This window comes from Lingula anatina, chromosome 2 (genome assembly GCF_051362555.1).
Source record: "Lingula anatina isolate TDL-2025a chromosome 2, LinAna3.0, whole genome shotgun sequence".
NCBI classification, from domain to species: Eukaryota; Metazoa; Brachiopoda; class Lingulata; order Lingulida; family Lingulidae; genus Lingula; species Lingula anatina.
The window spans coordinates 15894668-15914924 of NC_141768.1; the positions used below are offsets into that span (position 1 = coordinate 15894668).

General features: G+C 37.8%; 1 protein-coding gene across 1 annotated transcript; it reads left to right on the forward strand.

Moving 5' to 3' along the window:
- The first annotated feature begins 372 nt into the window (after positions 1–372).
- LOC106174221 (tachykinin-like peptides receptor 99D) lies at positions 373–17032 on the forward strand. Its single transcript, XM_013555654.2, has 5 exons — positions 373–1337; positions 11980–12186; positions 13043–13193; positions 14629–14825; positions 16204–17032. Exons 1-5 carry the CDS (start codon positions 880–882, stop codon positions 16379–16381), a joined length of 1191 nt encoding a protein of 396 aa, XP_013411108.1. The 5' UTR covers positions 373–879; the 3' UTR covers positions 16382–17032.
- The last annotated feature ends 3225 nt before the right edge of the window (positions 17033–20257 follow it).

Consider the following 20257-nt stretch of genomic DNA (forward strand, 5'->3'; position numbering starts at 1 on the left):
GCCAGTTACGGTCCATTCCGTTCTAAAAGCCGCTTGTACCTGTCACATTGTTTCCTCCCTCTTGGGACTTCAAAGATGGCAGGTGCAGTGCATTTCTTGATTAAACTAGCAGTAAGGTGCAACGAAATTTAGACGGATTGTTGGCTTGAAATGCAAAACATTGATGTACAGGCAGTGGTAATTATCAATCCATCATACATGCTACTGGCAAGAAAAACTAAGCGATCTTTTATCACTTGTACAGGCTTATATAGGCTAAAAGCCAAGTTTCTAGCGTTGGTTTAATAATCTTAATAAGCTGCCTTAAATTCCCTTTGAATGTGCATTGCAGCGTCGTTAGCACAATTGTGCGTTCATCAAATGAATTTATTTAAGTACGTTGTGATGGTCCTTTCAAGATTTCATTCGATAGATCGTTGCCATCTAAACATCTTTTTTTAATAAGGTGTGAACTTTGATCTCTGACAGAGGTTAAAAGGCCAGTTACGGCGACCATGAATGCTTTTCGTTCAGTGGTAGGGCAGAACAGGCAAGCGAGGCTGCTGCAACCAGAACTTTGTAGCTGTTAGTGAATTGAACTCGCCCCGATATTCCGCGATGCTTGTTTCACGGGAAATTTCAATCTGTCAGAGTGACGTACATAACTATTCGTCACTCACGCCAGTCCAAGAGCAATAGCGACGCCTTCTCATACGTCTCGGAATCCGTCACCATTTTACGCATTTTTGTCATACTGTGTGGGAAGGAGCTTCAGTATAGCCTTCACTTCAGAATAATTCTAGGACTCTTGGACTATCATTTTTTTTCATTTATTGGAAGCATTCTAAAGCATTTTACCTTTAAAAAGAAATTACTGATAACGCAGAACAGATAGAAAGAATGATGCTGGCAACGCGACTCAATGAGACAGTGCAAAATCTATCATGTGTTGATACTATTTATTTCGTACAGAACGGGTCTATCACTTTTTCTCAAGCTATGGAATTAACAAACATAGAAAAATGTATCAATCATTTTGGCGACCACCCAATGTGGCTGCAAATAGCCGTGGTGGTATCATGTCTCATAATGGTTACGGTGGCATTCCTTGGAAACACGGTTGTTATATGGTTGATTTTGACATATCGTATCATGAGGACAGTCACCAACTACTTCTTGCTCAATCTTGCAGTGGCTGATGCTATGGCAACTGTATTTAACACCATGTTTAATTCTATCTATTTTTTCTACGGGAATCATTGGAGGTTTGGCAATGGATATTGTACCTTTACACTGTTCGTCGCCCACTGTACCGTGTCCGTGCATGTGTTAACCTTTGTGGCTATTGCCGTCGACAGGTAAGCGTAGCTTTTAGTTTAGTTAATGTGTATTCATCTTTAAATTTTATTTTTTTTGCATATATTTTATTTTTTTCGTTGGCCCATCTTTCCTGCTTTCTTTTTCGTTGGTGGTTACTTGCTTTAAAAACTATTAGTTCAGTTTCCTCATGTCTAACGTAACGAACAAGTCCACATGCTTCATATTGATCTTTAGAGACCCATCGCCAATTACAGCGGATGATACATTCCCATACATGAAAACAAATAATCTCATTAGCGGTGGCCGTATGTCAGTAACGAACACGAGCATCGCAGAACGCGGTTCTAAATGCGTTTAATTTCCGTACCTGAATGGATAAATTTCTCTCTTCTTAAGAGGGTGATTTGCACGCTAACATGTGCAGTCAAGTTTTTAATATGTCAGTGCACTAAGACCTTAAACATTTCGGACAATGCACATACCCTATTTCCAACTACCATTGGATCCCTGCATTGGTCCAGATACAAGATAAAAGATAATGCGGTTTTTTGTTCTTGTCTATACCTGGAAGTTTCATTCCAGCTGAAGGGTAATCATGCCCATATCACCCCCCACTGGCTTTGACAGTCTTGAAAGCGAGAAAAGGATAAGTAGACGATTTTGCCCTTTTTAAACAAGTGGGGCTAAGGATGTATGTCTACTTCATGTAGAAACACTTCACACATAGCAATGGGGGAGGGGGCTAGGTTACAAAAATGATTTAATACAATACTTACTGTCAATGGATGATGCCGGTTTTCACAACTTGGCTGCATTATAATGATACGAAAATTCTAAGCAAATCTCAACACACACACACACACACACACACACACACAAAAAAAAAAAAAAAAAATTGGTTGTTGTGGAATGAAGAGGCACGTTACGGATGGCATAAGCTTTGAACATTGTGGTAAGTAATCTGAGTACTGATTATGTATAGACTGTGTTTGTTCACAATCAGACACCTGTACACACACGCGATTATTCACTTACACCTAGGAACCAACAGATTAACTTTGTCTGATTGACCTTAGTTTGAACTTAAGACAAGAGAGACTACATGTATTTAAGCGTCAGGTATAGCTAGTTTTGTGATTGATAGAAATTGTATACCTTTAAAGGTAAGAAGTCTAATTTAAAGATTGAGTTTGGATAAAACAAAACATTGTATTAGTAAAATTCGTGATTTTATTATTATTATTATTATTATTATTATTATTTTTATTAAGGTAGATCATTTTTATCAGGCAAAGAGGGTGAACAGTGACTATATATTTTGTTTGGACAAAGGAAAAAAGTTCAAAACTTGCGGAAGTGTGCTAAGAAAAATTTTGGTGATTGGAAAAGTTGACATTGGACAATAAAAAACGTTTACTTCTTGTGGGGTTTTCAAAAGCATACACTCAAAAAGGATGTCCCACCTTTATTTCCATGTGTTTTTATTTTCAAATGATCACCTCACGGGTGAAATTGTTATTAACAGTGATTTTTATTCCAGATGCCATATCTAACATGGCTTATAGTACAAAAATAACGGTGAAGATATCAATATATTATACCACTTATTTCAAGTTAAAACATGTATCCACTTAAATTCAATGTTTCTCTTATATTTCCATAGAGGTAAAAAGATGTCCATCAAAGTGAAAAGACACCACCAAATGTCACCAAATTTACACACAATTAGCATTAGAATGTGTCCGTCAAAGGTCACGTATTTAATAGCTAGCGAGTGTGTCTATCGCGTACTGCAATTATCTCCTGTAGGCGAAGCAACATGGTAACGATTCTGTGTCAATTATAATAATCTGGAGTGGGATTTAGCATCAATTGTCACAATCTGCACGTTGAAACAGGTCAAAGTCAAACCAACGCCAGTTGAAAAAAGAAAATGACAAAATTGCCAAACCGGAGTTAAATGGGATGGAGAGTACTTTATAATTACTTGCTCATTGTACATGGCACACAGAGAGGAACTCTTCCAAGTGGCACAAAATGGAACCTCGCTTTACATATCTAAACAACAACGACAAATCCACAGTCCTTATGAACAACTCAAACGAGACAGTGATAATATCTTTGGCTAAATAACTAAACCTCTCTTTTGAGAAAGTAAACTGTGCTTCATCTTCCACTCAGTAGCGTTCGTTGATAATTGCACTCACTGTTAAGGTTTATTCCAATATACTAGAAAGTAATTGTTTAGATATGTAGAACTGGTAGTCAAGAACGTAGTGGTATTATTATATATCCCTGCACATTTTCACCATCTCAGTGTAGTGTAAATAATATGAATAAAGATTACATTGCTTGATATGATAATGTTCTTTCTCGATGCATGCTTAGAGATTTCACAAATATATTTCTGATGAAGATAAGACAACTCTCAAATTTCAAGCGACACGATGGAAACTAATGTCGCCTTGGGATAACAGTAGGAGTATTTATTCATAATACCAGCCGTAGAGGCATTTTCCGTCAAGAGGTCATTGTGAGATTATCTGCGAAGGCCCACTGTTTTTTCTGTTTAGATTGGTTTTAAGTATGAAAAAGACAAGATCAGGATCAAAATAAGGCAGGTTTTGTGATGCACTTAATGCACTGGAGTATATATTTGCGACAGATGTCAAATTATTCTGTCGAATTTGAAAATTGATCGAGAAAACGCCTAGGTCAATTTGCCTTGAATGCCCGTACGGTCCCCATATACTGCTCGTATTACCTTTTTTTGTGCGGCGTCCGTGTGGAGACAGGCAATGACCGTACGAAATCGTACGGATTCATAGTCTCCAGTAGCCTCTACGAATTTGTTAAGTTGAAACTTTTGAACAATTTCTAAAATTCTAAGTCCTTACGTCGTAGAAATATCGTTGATTGCATTGCGCAGTTCCCGCACGGGCATTGTTGGTGGAGTTGCCGTGTTTGTGATGGTTCAACCTATGGTTGGTCTTTTTTCCTCCCCCTTGTTGGTTTTAGGAAGCATAATAATTGCAAAGATTTTTGAAACTTAAACCTAGATAACGTTACATTTGCCATACGATGTCCGGTAGTTGGTTATATATTGCCCGTAGTCCTAGTTCGTGCGGACTCTAAGCGGAGGCAGACATTGATAGTGCGACATCGTACGAAATCGTACGGATTCACGGCTTCCGTATCCTCTACGATTTTGTATAGCTAAAACTTTTGACAAAGTTTTAAAAATCGTAAGCCCGTAGCAATATCGTAGATGACATTGGCAAGACCCGCACGGGCATTGTTCGGTGGACTTGCGGTGATCGTTATGATAATGGTGTAACCTGTTGTTGTTTTATTTCCCTTTAACCTTTGTTAGTTTTAGGAGGCAAAACAATAGCGAAGATGTTGAAAAATTTTTTTGTAATGCATGCATGGGTTTGAATTTGTGTGTTAGCTCATTTTGATCATTTTGGCGCTAAAATCGTATCGATTCTCGAGGAAGCCGCACGGAAGGCGTAGGCCTACGGCAACTATACTGAAACTAAAAGGGCTCCCATAATCACCTTTCAACCGACAAACCGATTTTTAGTCTTTAAAGTGTCCTTCGATATCGTTTCAACCTATTTCCGAACTGCAGGAGCCTAGCAATTAAACCTCGAAGCAGAGATTTAATCCCTTTAAAGGCGCGTGTGAAGTCGGGGAGACCATCAGGAATCAGCGGCATCACTTTTGAACTGTGGTCGGCCATATTAAGTCGGCGGATCAGTAAGTACTCGGATCATCCATTCTGAATAGGGCCAATGACATTGCATACGTAGCTGAGTTCATGGCGATTACTTTAAAACCGGTTTTGTTACTCTAATTCATTCTCAGTTGGCTCTACAAGGCCAAAAGTGTCAAACTGCTCCAACTAGCCCCCGTCTCCCCTATAGACAGTCTCATCAAATAGTATTTCTTTTTTATTCTTAAGTTAGAATAATGCTGACATTCATAATAAAAATCATAATTATCCTCAACTCCAGTGCTACAGTAACATATTTTCTCATTATTTTCTCTCACCCATGGCGTTCACGCCGGACAGGCCCTGTGACATTAACCTATTCAAAGTCAGATAAGCACTGGAATAAAAACATGAACTGTACAAAAACGGTCAAGGTCACAAGAGGTTGCGTCAAATTGAGTGCCTCTTTTGGCTGGTGATACGGTCATCTTACCGCATTGACAGGAATTAGGCCCAGCCTAAGCGTTCATATCACAGTATAAGGCATAGTTTAATACTTAAAGGGGACATTCAGAATAGAAGATCCAAGTATCAATTGGTCCAAGGCTCAAATATGGCGGACCCTGCACGAAAGGAAGACCGCTTAATCCTGTAATGGTCTCTCTGCCTCTCACACGCCTCCCCAGGCGTCGTCCCTGAAGGGGCACAGTAATTAAATCTCGGCTCCATTCGACCAAACGCGTGGGGAGGCGTGTGGGAGGCGGAGAGACCATTATAGGATTAAGCCGTCTTCCTTTCATGTAGGGTCCGCCATATTTAAGCCTTGGACCAGTTGATACTCGGAGTGCATCAATTCTTTTTACGCCAGCTAGCGTCTAGAGCAACCAAAAAAATCTTCCACTGCTCTTTGTCACGGGATAGTTTTTGGATAGTTTCCCAGCTCTTTCCCAGTTGTTTCAACTCTGCCTCAACTGCCCTCCTTTTTTGTCTTTGGTCTGCCATTTTTTCTGCGTCTCTATGATGTCCAGTGCATAGCTACTTTTGTGTTGGAACTTATGTCACTGGTGATGCCAAATGGTTCTTCGTCAACACCGTGGCGTACAGGGATATTCTACAAAAGCATCTGATTCCAATGACATGTGCAATATTCCAGGACAACTTTCGCTTAAAGCATGACAACCCTCCCCCCCCCCACCCCCACCCCTCATACTTCCCGCTTGGTAAGGTATTTTAAAAACCAAAAAATAATTCTGCTCATGGGCCACGCGGCGATACCCTAGGTTCTTGATTTCAGTTTTGCCAGCTCGATCGATTTCATGTATATCAGCAAAACTGATAAAGCTGGTAAAGCTATTCCATGAAAAGTTATGAATAGTTAGCAAGCTAGCTTTCCAGTGCCCTGACACTCAGGGCACTCGGCGAAAGCCCTATATGTACTTCTATGGGACACACTGGGGACAGAAGTATACAGGAGAAACACGCCCAACAAATATACCACAGGAGAGACAAGCTTTGATAGTTGGCACTGGTGAACACCATGCCCCCCCGCGTAGTGGGCCTTTATGGCACAATTGGGGGACACACTTGCTGCTGCTATACATAACTGTATACTAGTCTTACCAAAGAAATCTTTGTGAAATTTTGAAATCGATTGTAAATTTCCATGGAGAATTATAAGCGTTTTTGTTTTAAAAAAGCTTATATTGAAAAACCCATTAAATCCACAGGAAGTGTGCAATAAAATCGTGTTTGTTCTTTCAAGATTTTGGTTGTCTAGCGATTAAACATTTTGTACCGTTATGATAAAACTGTGCAGTAGGAAAAATTTGGTGTTTGTGACAAGATTAAACAATGAATATATGAGGCGTGACAACCATTTTGAGAATTGTGTATATTATCTGTAAAGATGAATCTTTGAATTAATAAGAAATCCAATATATGATATTACAAGTTATATCTAATCAAAACACATTGTAGGGTTCGATTTTATGTTCACAGATCGAGAAGAAGTGAGCAACAAGAGTCTTGGATTTTCAAACAGCTTTATTCCCACTGCCTAAGTTCCCTCTCATCTACCCACCACCTGTCCTATCTATATCTCGCTCTACTTTCATGTCTAATTGCAATATAACCTTATAATATTACTTTGAGATTTTATCTTTCTAGTCTAAGCGCGCGACATCCAAGTATAGGGGGCGTGGGACATGCTAAGGGGCGAGTCTAGGCGCGCGACCTTGGGAAAATGAACAGTTTTTCCTAAAACTTATACAAATGAAACATTGATAACTTTCCCTGCTGCACCTTTTTAAAAACATTCCTTTGCTAATCATTTCAATAAATCTAAATATTTTCCCTTTAAATATTTATACAATAATCTTTCAAATATATTATCATCAGAAATAACACAAGCCATACAAACAAACTGGCAGCTCACCTGTAAACTTGACCAAGTAACGTGCTCATTATGCTTCTAACAATGCAAAGACCCAATTGGGATCTGGCCTAGTCCAATTATTAACTGGACTAGACTGGGATCTGGCCTGTGACATATATTTTCTGTATCTGGGGTTTTATGCATCAAGACAACCAAATTTCGAAATTGTGACTTATAAATTAATCATAGAAGAAAAAGGGACGTTTTTGAAAAATTTATTGTCATGTCCGATAGACATATTGTTCAAGATATACACTACAAAAGGAGGGTCTAAAACACAAATAATAATTACGGAAGACGTATGAAATTGTATTTTCTTTCAAGTGCTGTCATCAACTTTTACCAACTGGGCACGTGGGCATTCATTTTTTGTATAAATTTGACAGTGATGATGTTTGGTGTGTTGCATGTGTAGTCGAGTTATTGTGCTTTGACATATATACACATGCATACACAGAGAGATGGAGAGGGAGGTTGTTACACTTCTACTATCTGGCTTGAAACCTTAGGCCGCATTCAGAACAGCGGACTTACTAGTCCGCGGGTCAAATATGGCGACCCACTAAAAAGCTTGCTGTCTAATCCGCTAATAGACACTGAATAGATTCCCCGTGGGGAAGTATTCAAGTGGACCGGCCATATTTGACCCTCGGACTGTTTAGTTCACTGTTCTGAATGCAGCCTTACAGTTCATTCAACCCTAGTCCTCTCTTAGTCGTGCTAAGTGGAACAGATGAAAATTTATATCCACTGAGCTACCGTATAAGGCACGCAATTTGATCTTTACGCATAGATCTGTAGATGAAAGAGACCGGAACTCGGTCGAATGGCTGGCGTTGAGTCCGGTGAAGAAAGCGGATATAATTTAATTAGAAAAATTATAACCAAATCCGTGGCTTAGATGAGGTGTGGCAACCATTTTGAGCAACAATGAATACATGTTTTAGCTGTAAAAATGAATCTTTGAATTAATAAGAAATCCAATTTACAATATGAAAGGTTTTATCTAAACACATTTTATATGATATGTTTTATTCTATAACATTGCTTCTTACCGCAAAAAGTTCCTCGACATACAATCTTCAAATGATTCGTTTATAATTGGATCTTTTATGTATATTTGGTGTATCTTCAGTTTTATGCACCAAGTCAATCCAAATTCCGAAATTGTGATTTAAAAAAATTATTACTGGAGAAAAGGGGACGTTTTTTAAACTTTATTTCCATTCCCGATGGACATATTGTTCAAGATGTGGATACACTACGACAGAGTGGTCTTAAAATACTCCACACACTTGATACTTCAATATCAAGTAATAATTAAGTAAGACGAATGAAACTGTAATTTTCCTGCAAGTAGTGTCATCAACTCAGATCAACTGGGCCCGTGGACATTTCTTCTTGTGTATAACATTGGCGGCAATGATGTGTTGTGTGCTGCTAGTGAAGTCGAGTTTTTGCGCTTTGACATATTCACATGATCACAATAAGAGAGAGAAAGAGGGAGATTGTTGCACTTTTACTTACAGGTTAACTTAAAAGTTCACCGCGCCCTTTAGTCCTCTCTAAGTCGTGTTTAGTGGAACAGATGAAGATTTATGTCCACTGAACTACAAGGCACGCAATCTGATCCTTAAGCATAGACCTGTAGATGAAAGAGACGGAACTCGGTCGAAAGGAAGACGAGTCCAGTGAAGAGGATATAATTGAATTAGAACAATTAGTTATGATTTAATCACTATGGACGTTAAATATCAAAGGATAATCGAAAGTTAATGCTTGTCATTTCCTTTAAGGATGGCGCTATGGTGGTTATACTTTATATTTGTTGCTGAGTTTGACAGGTTATTGGAAAAACTTCACTCCCAAGGGTGTATTTTTGATTAAAACGCGTTGAGAGGCACTGGATTCAGTTATTACTTAGACATCAGAATTACCTCAAGTTTTACGAACTTTGATATAATGGCACATTCTCTCTGTAACTTATCCAAGGGGGACTTCAACACTGCAGGCTTCAACACGACCTGGATGTAAGATGTTACTTCTTCCTTTTTATGTGACCTATACTTTTTTGAAGATAAAAATATAAATTTATCATCATTTTACTTTACATTTAGACAACACTTAAGGAACTTCTTTCCATCATTTCATGTCTTTTTAAGCGATTTAATCGACCAGTTTTACCACAGACAGTATCATTTGCTGTCGTCAATCAAAAGAAAGTGCAATGTAAGCATCGATTACAATTCTGAAACATGATGATTTGATTTTTATATTTTTTTACCTGAGACTTAAGGAAGCAGCAACACTGGTACTGGCTTCATTTCGAGAGTCCAATTGAAGCATGCTACCCTTGTCCATCACCATAGTCAATTTTGTTTGCCTACAGATAGCCAGATACCCACAGTCGTTAAATCTTAACCTTTTCTATCAGTTATTTACTTTGAATCATCCGCATGTGGACTGCTTTGGTATATAAGAACTGAACTTTATGACTTTCTCCTTATTCCCGGTGATATGTTGTAAAATGATGAAAAAGCCAAGTTTCTCATTTTCCAAATGGAAGTGTAGTTTATTGAAGTCCTATAGATTTTTGCAGAAGATGATTCGCCTACTGCGGTTGCTGGGAGACCTAGGGGGCGTCTAGTCGTAAGTCTGTGCGTGTTTTGTTGTGGCAACTCGCCCCCTTTAAATTTCCAAAAGACACGTCAAACACTCTAAGCATCCTTTGGTCCAAAATTGCCTTAAAAGCCATCAGAATCATGAAAGGCTCATCTTAGATATTTTCTCTTTGTATAACCAACCGCTTATTACCTCAAATATCCATCTTATAATAAGCACTACACTTATTTCTCATTTTTACTGTATATTTTCCATGCAACCAGTTTCAGTCAAGTACATCCTATATCAGTAGCAGATTACTTAAATAACAATTACTTAAACTTAATAATAATAATTATAATAAATAAATAAATAAATAAACACATAAATAATATCAATAAAATAACATTTTCGTCCTTCTAAGGTTATGTTCTCAACAACTACATAAATAAAATTAAATAGCGGTGGATCACCGAATATTATACTGTATATGTATGTAACATTATACAATGTAGCTCCAACAGGCCTTGTGTGCATTTATTATTCTAGCCCAATCCAGGCCTTATCTTAATCATCTCCCCGTGCGGCCATCTAACCGCAACCATAGTTCATAAATTGTTTAATACAGTTGATTTTTAATATTTGAAATATTCATGCATGTGTTGTTTCTTTTGACACTACAAAAAACGTCAGTTAACACCACTCCCTTGCATGTTGCTAAATTGATAACATCTGTGTGTGTAAGAAACATTTCAAATTCGTGTCGACGCACTAGAAAATACTAAGGTGAGATGTTTTCGAACACCCAAGATTGGCTTTTGTTTTGTGTGGTATATAAAAAACCTAGCATGCCAACCGACTACGTTTTCAGTTCCAAGGAGGTTGCAAAGCAGTTACTTGGTGGTCCTAGTCACTGCCGCATTCACCGGGGAACTGACACCTTATCAATTTTTATTTGCTCAGATTAAAGGCATTCCGTGTTCTTTAGATCTTTATATAGCTTGAATGTTTTTCTTGGAAATTTGAGCAATTCACCCTTTATCAGATCTGTATATCCCATCCAAAACCATTGAGAAAGTTGCAATCTATAAACCCCTGCTCTGGTTTTCAATTTCTCAATTTTTTTACCGTCACGAATGAAATTCACCGGTCTCTGCCTCCATAAGAGTGTTTTAACCTTAGGACCCCCTGCCTCCCAGAAAAAGAGGTGAATAGAAGTAATTCTGTAAACGGTTTTTTGTCTTACTTTAGTGATTAAAGGTAAAAGTGTTTAAGGATACTGTCACCCTTCGCTCATTGCGTGACCTAAAGCACACAGTATAAATTAGACGAACAAACCAGGAGCGACGTGATTATAGGAGATAAAATCACAACGTTGTGCAATATGGTAGTAGACCACTAATATCATTGAAGAAAAAAAACTGTTTTAGACCGGTATGAGTCAAATCCTATGTCACCATAGCGCAAGGTTCAGGATGTGTGGATCATGTTGCATACAAATCTGAAGATATCAGAAATGTTATGGGAAATGGGAAGTGTAAATATGGTCTGTTTATGTAGCAAAAAAAGCCAGTTTTGAGGATTGTTTAATTCAGATTTACATGTATCACCTAACCGCGGCACTGTTAAACTACCACTTCCAAATAAGTGTAAGCAAAAATGCCTGTTTCATGTAAGAATTTGTAAAATTACTTACTACTCAATAAAACACTTCTTTGTAGCAGAAATCAATATCTATCTTTGACTTGGTTTTACTGCCACAGAGAAAAAAAGCTTTTAGAATCGTTCTCCTACTTGCATATGTCACCACAAATTGATCCCACAACCACCTGCTACGAGGCAATGTCTGAGTTGAGGCAGTCCCTATAGTTCTTACCGCCTGACGTGTTTTATTTCTTTTTACCGATCATGAGTTTTTGCTTTTCAGATACATAGCAATAATCCATCCTCTGAGACCTCGTCTGTCCAAAAAGATAGTCCTTGGAGTTATATGTGGAATCTGGACGCTCTCCTCAATGGTCGGCATTCCTGCCATCCTGGTTGGCGGGGTGGCACGTGTAACGGACGCTTTGATGCCTGATGGGTCTGCATGGTACCAGTGTCAGATGAACTGGGCACCAGAGAAAGACTTATCGTAAGAACCGATTCAATTTATTTTGATGGGTTAGAACGACATCAGTCACGATAACTAAATTAAGTAATGACATGTGTCTTCCAACTGTTCTCTTTCCGCAGGGCAAATTCTCATGTGACTCAAGTCACGCAAAGGGTGTTCAAATTCCCACATTTGGGTTTAAATGAGAAAAATTCAGCATGATTCAGATATGACTCGAAGCTACTATTTCGAATAGCAATCGTGCAAAGTTTAGGATTGCTCCTTTTCTGTAATAATTATTTGGTTAATAAACAAATATACAAACTTAGGCAGGTTAAAATACATGAAGGTTAATGTTAGCTAGCCAGCCGAGAACAAAGAAAGGGCGCAACTTGGACATTTTAAGAGAAATCAACAAAAATGCGGTAAGTTGTTTCAGCTGTGTTTTATAAAGCCGTTTTTTTACTACAGGCTGTTTATATCGTATCTGTGTTCCAGAACTGGCAATGTACATCTTCCAATAGTTTCGATTTTAGTGAAAAGAGAAGATGTTGACATGGTTTTTACATTTGGATCTCCCAAAACATGTCTACCCATGTATTCAGCATTTCAACTCAGTCCTGCTCTTAACTCGGCCCATGTCTGCGTAACATTTGTTAAACTAGTTATAAATGCAAACGTTTCCGATGCAAACGTTTCCGTCTCTATAATGAGCAAATTTAATATTCAAAATGAAGTCCGGTTTGATTAAGTAGCCCATGTTTTGTATTTACATATGTATTTTGCTTTATTCTTCGTCATTTTATGTATTCCATGACAGGAGGGAGGAGGCAGGTATTATTCATTTCAGGTGGAATTATCCAGGCCATGAAATGGGCTTCTTTTTCTGTTTCAGGTATAACATATTCTTGACATCATTTGAGTATTTCATCCCCTTAATGGTTTTACTGGTGACATACATGAGAATCAGTGCGAGGCTGTGGTCCGGAGAACGCATTGGGGAGAACACGCCCACATTACAAGATGCCATTCAGGCCAAGAGACGGGTAAGATTGTCTGGAATAGCGGCGTCCACTAAATAGCGATGGCAAGAAATGTGGAAAACAGAAAGACCGAAAGATTTTTACAATAAAAATAATCGGAATTTTCTAAAAATAATAATTGCTTAGCAATTAATTCCACCCTACAATATTGGTTTAAAAGGTTGCCACACCCTAAAATAGCTTTTCTAATCAATCAAATGGTTTCGCTTTGAATAGGGGAATATTTTGCCTACTCCCTAACCATTAGGATTCACTGACCAATCCACACTACCTGGGTCAAAGGTGAATATACATCAATGGGCGATGGTTCCAAAGTGTAAGGGTAGGCCTATGCAGTGCTGTTTGTTCCTTTGTTTGGCTGTTACAAGGTGTTCCGCAATATCGAACAGAAATTTGGAGTAGCTAAAACCACACCTTTACCCAGTCGAATACTTGACTAGGCCAGGTCCTACCGGTTTAGATTTCAGGAACCAGTTGGTAGCGTTCCAATATGCAGGGTTCAGTTATGGAGACATTTGCATAATGATTTTTGTATCCTGAAAAACTGTGATAAGAATTCTACAGAAGAGAACTGCCACCGGCAATGTAGCCCCTGGTCAATTCATAGGTGGACCCCGTATCACCAGTGCCCGGATTGACCACACTTCGTTCAATATTGCTAGAAGAAACAGGAAAAAAGGCAGAACTATTACCGCAAAAATAACGGGCCCGGCATTTGATCCGTTTTTAAAAAAATGCAGTCAAAGTAGACTACTTCAACATGGGTACAGAGAAGAATGACAAATGCAAAGCTGTCAAGTGTGAAGACAAAAAGCAGAAAATAATGATGCACAATAATAGGTTATTTTGTCACTTTATTGCAATAATAAATTATGCTTAACAGAAAAATCATTACTAAATTTTGACTTTGCACAACAAGTAACATATATATAAGGAATATGTAACGAGCTAAGCGTATATAAAACGTAAGGTTTCAGATCCATGAGAATTCGAATTTACACATTCAAAATACCGGAATGAGAAAAATAAAAATTTCACAAACAATTGCATAAATTCAAGAAAAAAATTATCCAATCAAGCTGGTTTTCCAATATGAACTGTACATACTTTAAAGACAAAGTATACTCGAGTCCACGAGTACGAGCTGCCATGCAGAACAGAAACCTGACATTTAGTGTAAGCCTCATCTATAATAAAGACATGTTTGAGCCACATTTTATGTCATCATAGAAATAGTTATAATTTAGATTTAAATTAAAAAAATTACATGAATAATGTAAAGCAAAATGCTTAAATGTACATATTTAGTCTTAACAAAATATATAGTTCAAAATTAGTGCAATATCACACTTAAAGAGGACTGGTTGCTGTAAAGCACATAATTTGTGCAACGAGTACAAATTTGATCTTCTGTAATTCTTGATCCTGTCCGTTCCAGGTTGTGAAAATGTTGATTGTGGTTGTACTGCTATTCGCCGTATGCTGGCTTCCATACCACGTGTTCTTCTTGCTACAGTTTGAGCACGATCACATATTTCACTATGACGGAATACAGTATATATGGCTGGTTGTGTTCTGGGTGGCAATGAGTAACACCATGTTCAACCCAATCGTTTATGTTTGGATGAACAAAAGGTAAAAACAGACCCGAGGATGTCTTTTGCAATTAGCGTTTTTAAGCATTAGATTTTTCTTTAAGTTTAAACTTTATTTTATAGGCGTTAATGAAGAGGGTTGATTAAATGTTATGTTTTACTTACCGTCTTGCTGTTGTCATATAAAAGGTCTTTTTTCTTGTTTTAAGCTCTGCCTTCAAGCTTTAACATCACCTAATTATTGTGTCTACGTGATTGATAAACCTCCCACCCTTCTCAAATAAAAACCTATGGGTTCACAAGAAAAATGACCTCGTTAGATTTGCTTTTTTCCGCGCCGCTTCTGAAGGAGCGCCGTCGGCCTTGATTGTGTTGTCAGATATGTTTCTGTATTATCCTACTGGCAATGGATGTGTCCCCATTCTGCTGAAAATGCAATTATTATCTGAATAGAAGCAACGATAGTCAAAAATAAGATCATCATTTTGAGGTCTACGAAGTCATAATTCCGGTCAATCCGACAATGCAGCCCGTTTCTTATGTTTTTTTTAGCTGCAGCGCAGTCCAGTAGAACTATTAGTCGTAGATTTAATCACGCATTTCTTTTAACTTTTCGCATATGAGCAATTACCGCCGTAGGTTCTATTAGACTTTATGATATTGTTTTGGTATTTAGCGCCACGTCATTAATGCAAATATACGTGTAATATAAGTTGAAAGAAATATAAAGCAAAATTATTTTACCGAGATGTCACTAAAACATAATGTATTATTTTTTTAATGCCCGATAGTTCCAATCTCGCAAATATTATTACGCATTTTTTAAAAACTTCCTTTGGGACATAACACTGGGCATGAGTTTTTCCCTTTAAGACGGGCGACTGTGCTACTTTTTGATTTGGTTACAGTGAATTCATCTGTGCCTGAACTGGTTTATCATTCCTAGTGTGGCCTGACGTTTTCGCTCATTACAAACGCAGCTCTACAACTAACTAAATTTTGCCATTTGACGATCCCAAAGACCAGATTAATAAGCCTTGTCCGCTGCGCTTTAAATTAACTAGTTTGTTGGTCTGCTGCCGTCAAACCACGCAGTCAAATTTTTTTCCGGTCTCAGTTCGTCCTTGGTATGAAGAAGCATTTCGACATTTACAAAGGAAATTATCTATTCTCAAGAGATATAATGTGATACGGAGTTTATTCTATTCCAAGTTTGTCAGAGTTGGTATCATTTATCACTTCTCTCGTTTACTGAAACAGAAGATCTGTCAAACTATCCCTTTAAGTAGCTTTCAATATAGTGAAATATATCTGCTTTTGCTTTGAATTATTGAGTGATGAAAAAAAAAAAAAGATATATATATATATGCACATTTTTATCAAAAAGCATCACAAATTTATGTCTTATGCCTTTCCAGATTCCGCTGTGGGTTCAAATCATTCTTTCGCTGGCTGCCGTGCGTCCATTACGGCAGAGATGAAATGAAGGTCCTGTTCAACTCCCAAGCGTCATATCCGTGTATGACTTTATCAGAGGATTCGGCCAATCCACCGTTCTTACTTATGTCACGTATGAGATATTCCAGGAACTATTAAAATTACATTTACCAGGAAGAAAAAGTGCCCATAAGGCTTTGACTTTATCATTTTGGAAAATGGCGAAACAAACGACTGCTCTTCATTCAATGTTAGACGCACACAACCTTTTCTCCGAGATCCTGGCCATCAAACAACTAGATACGCACAGATAGAGGATAAAGTGTCACTTATACAATCTGCTGTGATTGCAAGATGACATAATAGAACATTTGGGCATACAGGCAAAGATGAATGTTGTTTTAATGGATGCCTTAATGTTGTTCCAGAATGAACCCATTCATTTGTTACAAAAAATGTCATTTGTCAAGTTAATTATTTTATCATATGTGATAAAGATTAGTCACAAGAAACACCACAGCTTCACATGAAACTCCTGAGACAGGAGTTGTGGCAGGAAGTTAAAAAATATATGAATCTAAAGTTAATTCATTTATACCCAGCAAACACAGAGCGTTACTACATGTATAACGTTTATTTAACAAAAAAAAATATATATATATAATAATAATAATAAAAAACAACGTTATGGTGACATTTTGGTAACGTTCTGTATTCGCTAAGATCCTAACCATAATGTTTACTTATCTCTATTGCGAGTCATTAAAGCATCCATGGATTAAAATATGTCCAGGGATAAAATTTTTCAGCAATCCACTTTGGTACGTAAACATTATCTGAGATTCTCATATAGCTTAGCCATGTTCCATACGGTTTTTACAAAAACGTTTCATGCTAACTTCAGAAAATAGACGCTCGCCCCCATTCTCCTCGCTATCAGGCACTCCACCCTATTCCAGGAAGTTCATCTGACAGGTGGACGGTTAGAACAAAAAGGGTTTGAGCTGAAATTTGCTTTGGAATGGGCATCATCTGGGACTTACCGAGTGGGGCAAAATAAATAAATAAATAATAAAAATAAATAAATAAAATAAAAAAATAATAAAAAGGGGGGGACCAGCGGGGACAAATGAGAGACAGAGAATCTCTCCGCGGTTATTTTCAGGTTGCTTTTTTCCTAAGGGCTAGATTTTATTTGCCCCGGCCGCCGTACGATCAGAACGCATTCGATTTTTTTGTTGTAAGTGGCTACGGGGTGCGGCGAGTACGTATACATTACGTGCGGGTGCCATGCCATTCCTCCGACGTAACCTTGAAGTCCCATATGGAAAATTAGGGGTTTTGGTTGAAAAGTGATCGTACGGAGCCCTGTCAGTGTCACTGCAGTTGAAATGCGACTTCCTTGCGATTTCATTGAAGAGATATACACGTTGTCGGAGCAGCCCCAACGACTTTTTTCACCATGTGGTCAGAGTAAAGAAAAGCTAAATTTCAAATTCATAGAAATGAATAACACTTAAATTTAAATAGCTTCATTATTGATATGCCTCCTAAAACTACCAAAGGTGGAAGGAAAAGAGACCAACAAAAGGTCCAACCATTATCACGATCACCGTGAGTCCATCGAACAATACCCGTATGGAAATGTGCAATGCCATCCATAATGCTTTGGCCTACGGGCTTATGATTTCAGAAATTTGTCAGAAGTTTTAGTTTGACAAAATCGTAGATACTACAGATGCCGTGAATCCGTACAATTTCGCACGACCACCATCTGCCTCCGAACAGACGCCGTACGCAGGGGCGGATTTAGGGCGTCTTCTGGGTCTTCCTGAAGACGGTCAGATTTTCAAGTTTACATTGGCGGGTATCTAATTTTTTCTGTCGGAAGACGGTCAAAAATGAAGAACGGATCAACAAAGATAATTTGGAAGACTGTCAGGAAATAACTCTGAATCCGCCCCTGGTACTACGAGGGATTTACGGGTAGTATACGAGCACTACATGGGCATCGTATGGCAATGTAATCTAGGCTTAAGTACTGTCCAATGACAGTCTGTTGCAAAATAGAACAAATCTATCAGGTTTTGGATTAACTTTGTCATCTGAATGGTTTCCAAGAAGACATTCCCAACGTACAGAGATTCACACTTCCCTATCGCTGGAAAAAACGAGGTCATGAAGATCCTAGCACGTCCTCCAGTCTTGTATAATTTTAGTATTAGATTATCACGAATATTTCCAATTTAAAAAAACGCTCTGCGGGCACCCTATAGTTCTCGTGTTAGATCTAGAGATTTAATGTGACTCTTTATTACATTTATGGATAAATAAGGTATTTTTAGGCATAAAAGTATTTGCGCTAGGTTAAAAAAAAAGGTTTTCGAACTCAAGCTGTGTATAAGACCTATAAATCACTCCTCTACGTTAGTAAATGATAAGTAACATGGGTTTACATTTATTTGGTTAACTACGGAAGTGCACAAAATGTTTTGTTTGTGCAAAAGTACATAAAAGTCGCATCACCATCACCAACGAGTTTAAATTATGTACTACTGTTAATTTGGACATTCAGAAAATGTAACTAGCACAAGGCTTCAGACTCATGGGAATTCATAATCAAACAAAGAAAATGCAAATTTGTGGAAAAATCATAAAAAATGTCATAACCTCAAAAAATATAATCCAACCAAGAGGGTTTCGAACTCGAGACGTATGGTAGTCCTTTAATTCTTTCCTGTTTCTTTCAGTTTGAGAATAGGGATGAGATGAGACTTTTAGTGAAAAAAATGAAAAAATATGTCATCGGGTTCAAGGGGGCGCCTAGACCAATGATAGTTTTGGCTTCCAAAAATTCGGAAATCCGCCGATATAGGGAAGATCTCAACCCTGTGAGGAGTAACACGGTTTTCCTTTTATTGGGTAAACGAGTCTCAATTCCAGGGAAGTGCACGGCAACTTTGACGGCAACGGGTGATGGCTTATGTTCAAATAAACATAAAAATCCTTGAAAATGTAAATTAATTAATAATGAAAACGGTTGATTTGAAAGTTCGTCCACGTAAATTAAACAAGATCAAAATAAATTGAAGAAATTAAGTTCAGGCTCTAACAACTATTACAAAATCAAATTCATAATGCTGTGCTAGATTTCAGACCTGCTGTTCCACGCAAAGTTCTCAATAAAGTTACCCCTGCAAAGTTCACAGTAAAGTTAAGTATTTAATGATTTCAACACAGGCTCTGAATGTACACCAGTCGATTGCCAAGGCATTTGCTACCTCATTACAATGTACCTCAAACGAAGAAGTTTCATGTTTTCATCGGCATTTGTTTGTCCAAGTTGTGGTTAGGAAAGCACAAAAGGGTTTTCACTAATTTTGATAAAATTTTCAGGATGGACAGCTATATTAGGGCGAAAAGAAGTGATTAATATTTCGGTCTCTTCCTTTAAAGAATTTTATCCCCTTTCACCTTGGCGGGGGGTCTACGCTCTTAATATCGTTTCAAACATTTCAAGAAATTGTACTTAGAATTTCGTTGTCTGCAATATATCAATTTTCTTTAATGATTGCCTGTGTCTATTACGAACCAGAATTTTATTTCATCAAGGTCCCGACTGAGGAATGTTTAGTACATTTACATTTATAGGCCTAGTATTTCAACGCCTCTAAATGATATCAATGTGTTTCTCGTTAGTATACAAAATTATAGTTATTGGCCGACAAGGGTAACGATCAATAAACCTATTTACTATTGATGAAATGTCTTAAGACGAGCTGCAGGATTATGTACATTACAACTTACTACTTACCTTATATTACTGTTCGCGATGTGAAGGGCGATTTAGATAGTACACCATACATTGTACATCCTCTTTATTTAGAGCGCACTGTAAGTGATACGATATATCAGTGTCATTTATAATGGAGTCATTAGAATTTGTCACAAAGTGAAGACATTCTCTCTGTCAATCTGAATATTGCTACTGAGAGCACAAGTGAAGTGGTATTACTAGGAAATACAGTACATTGC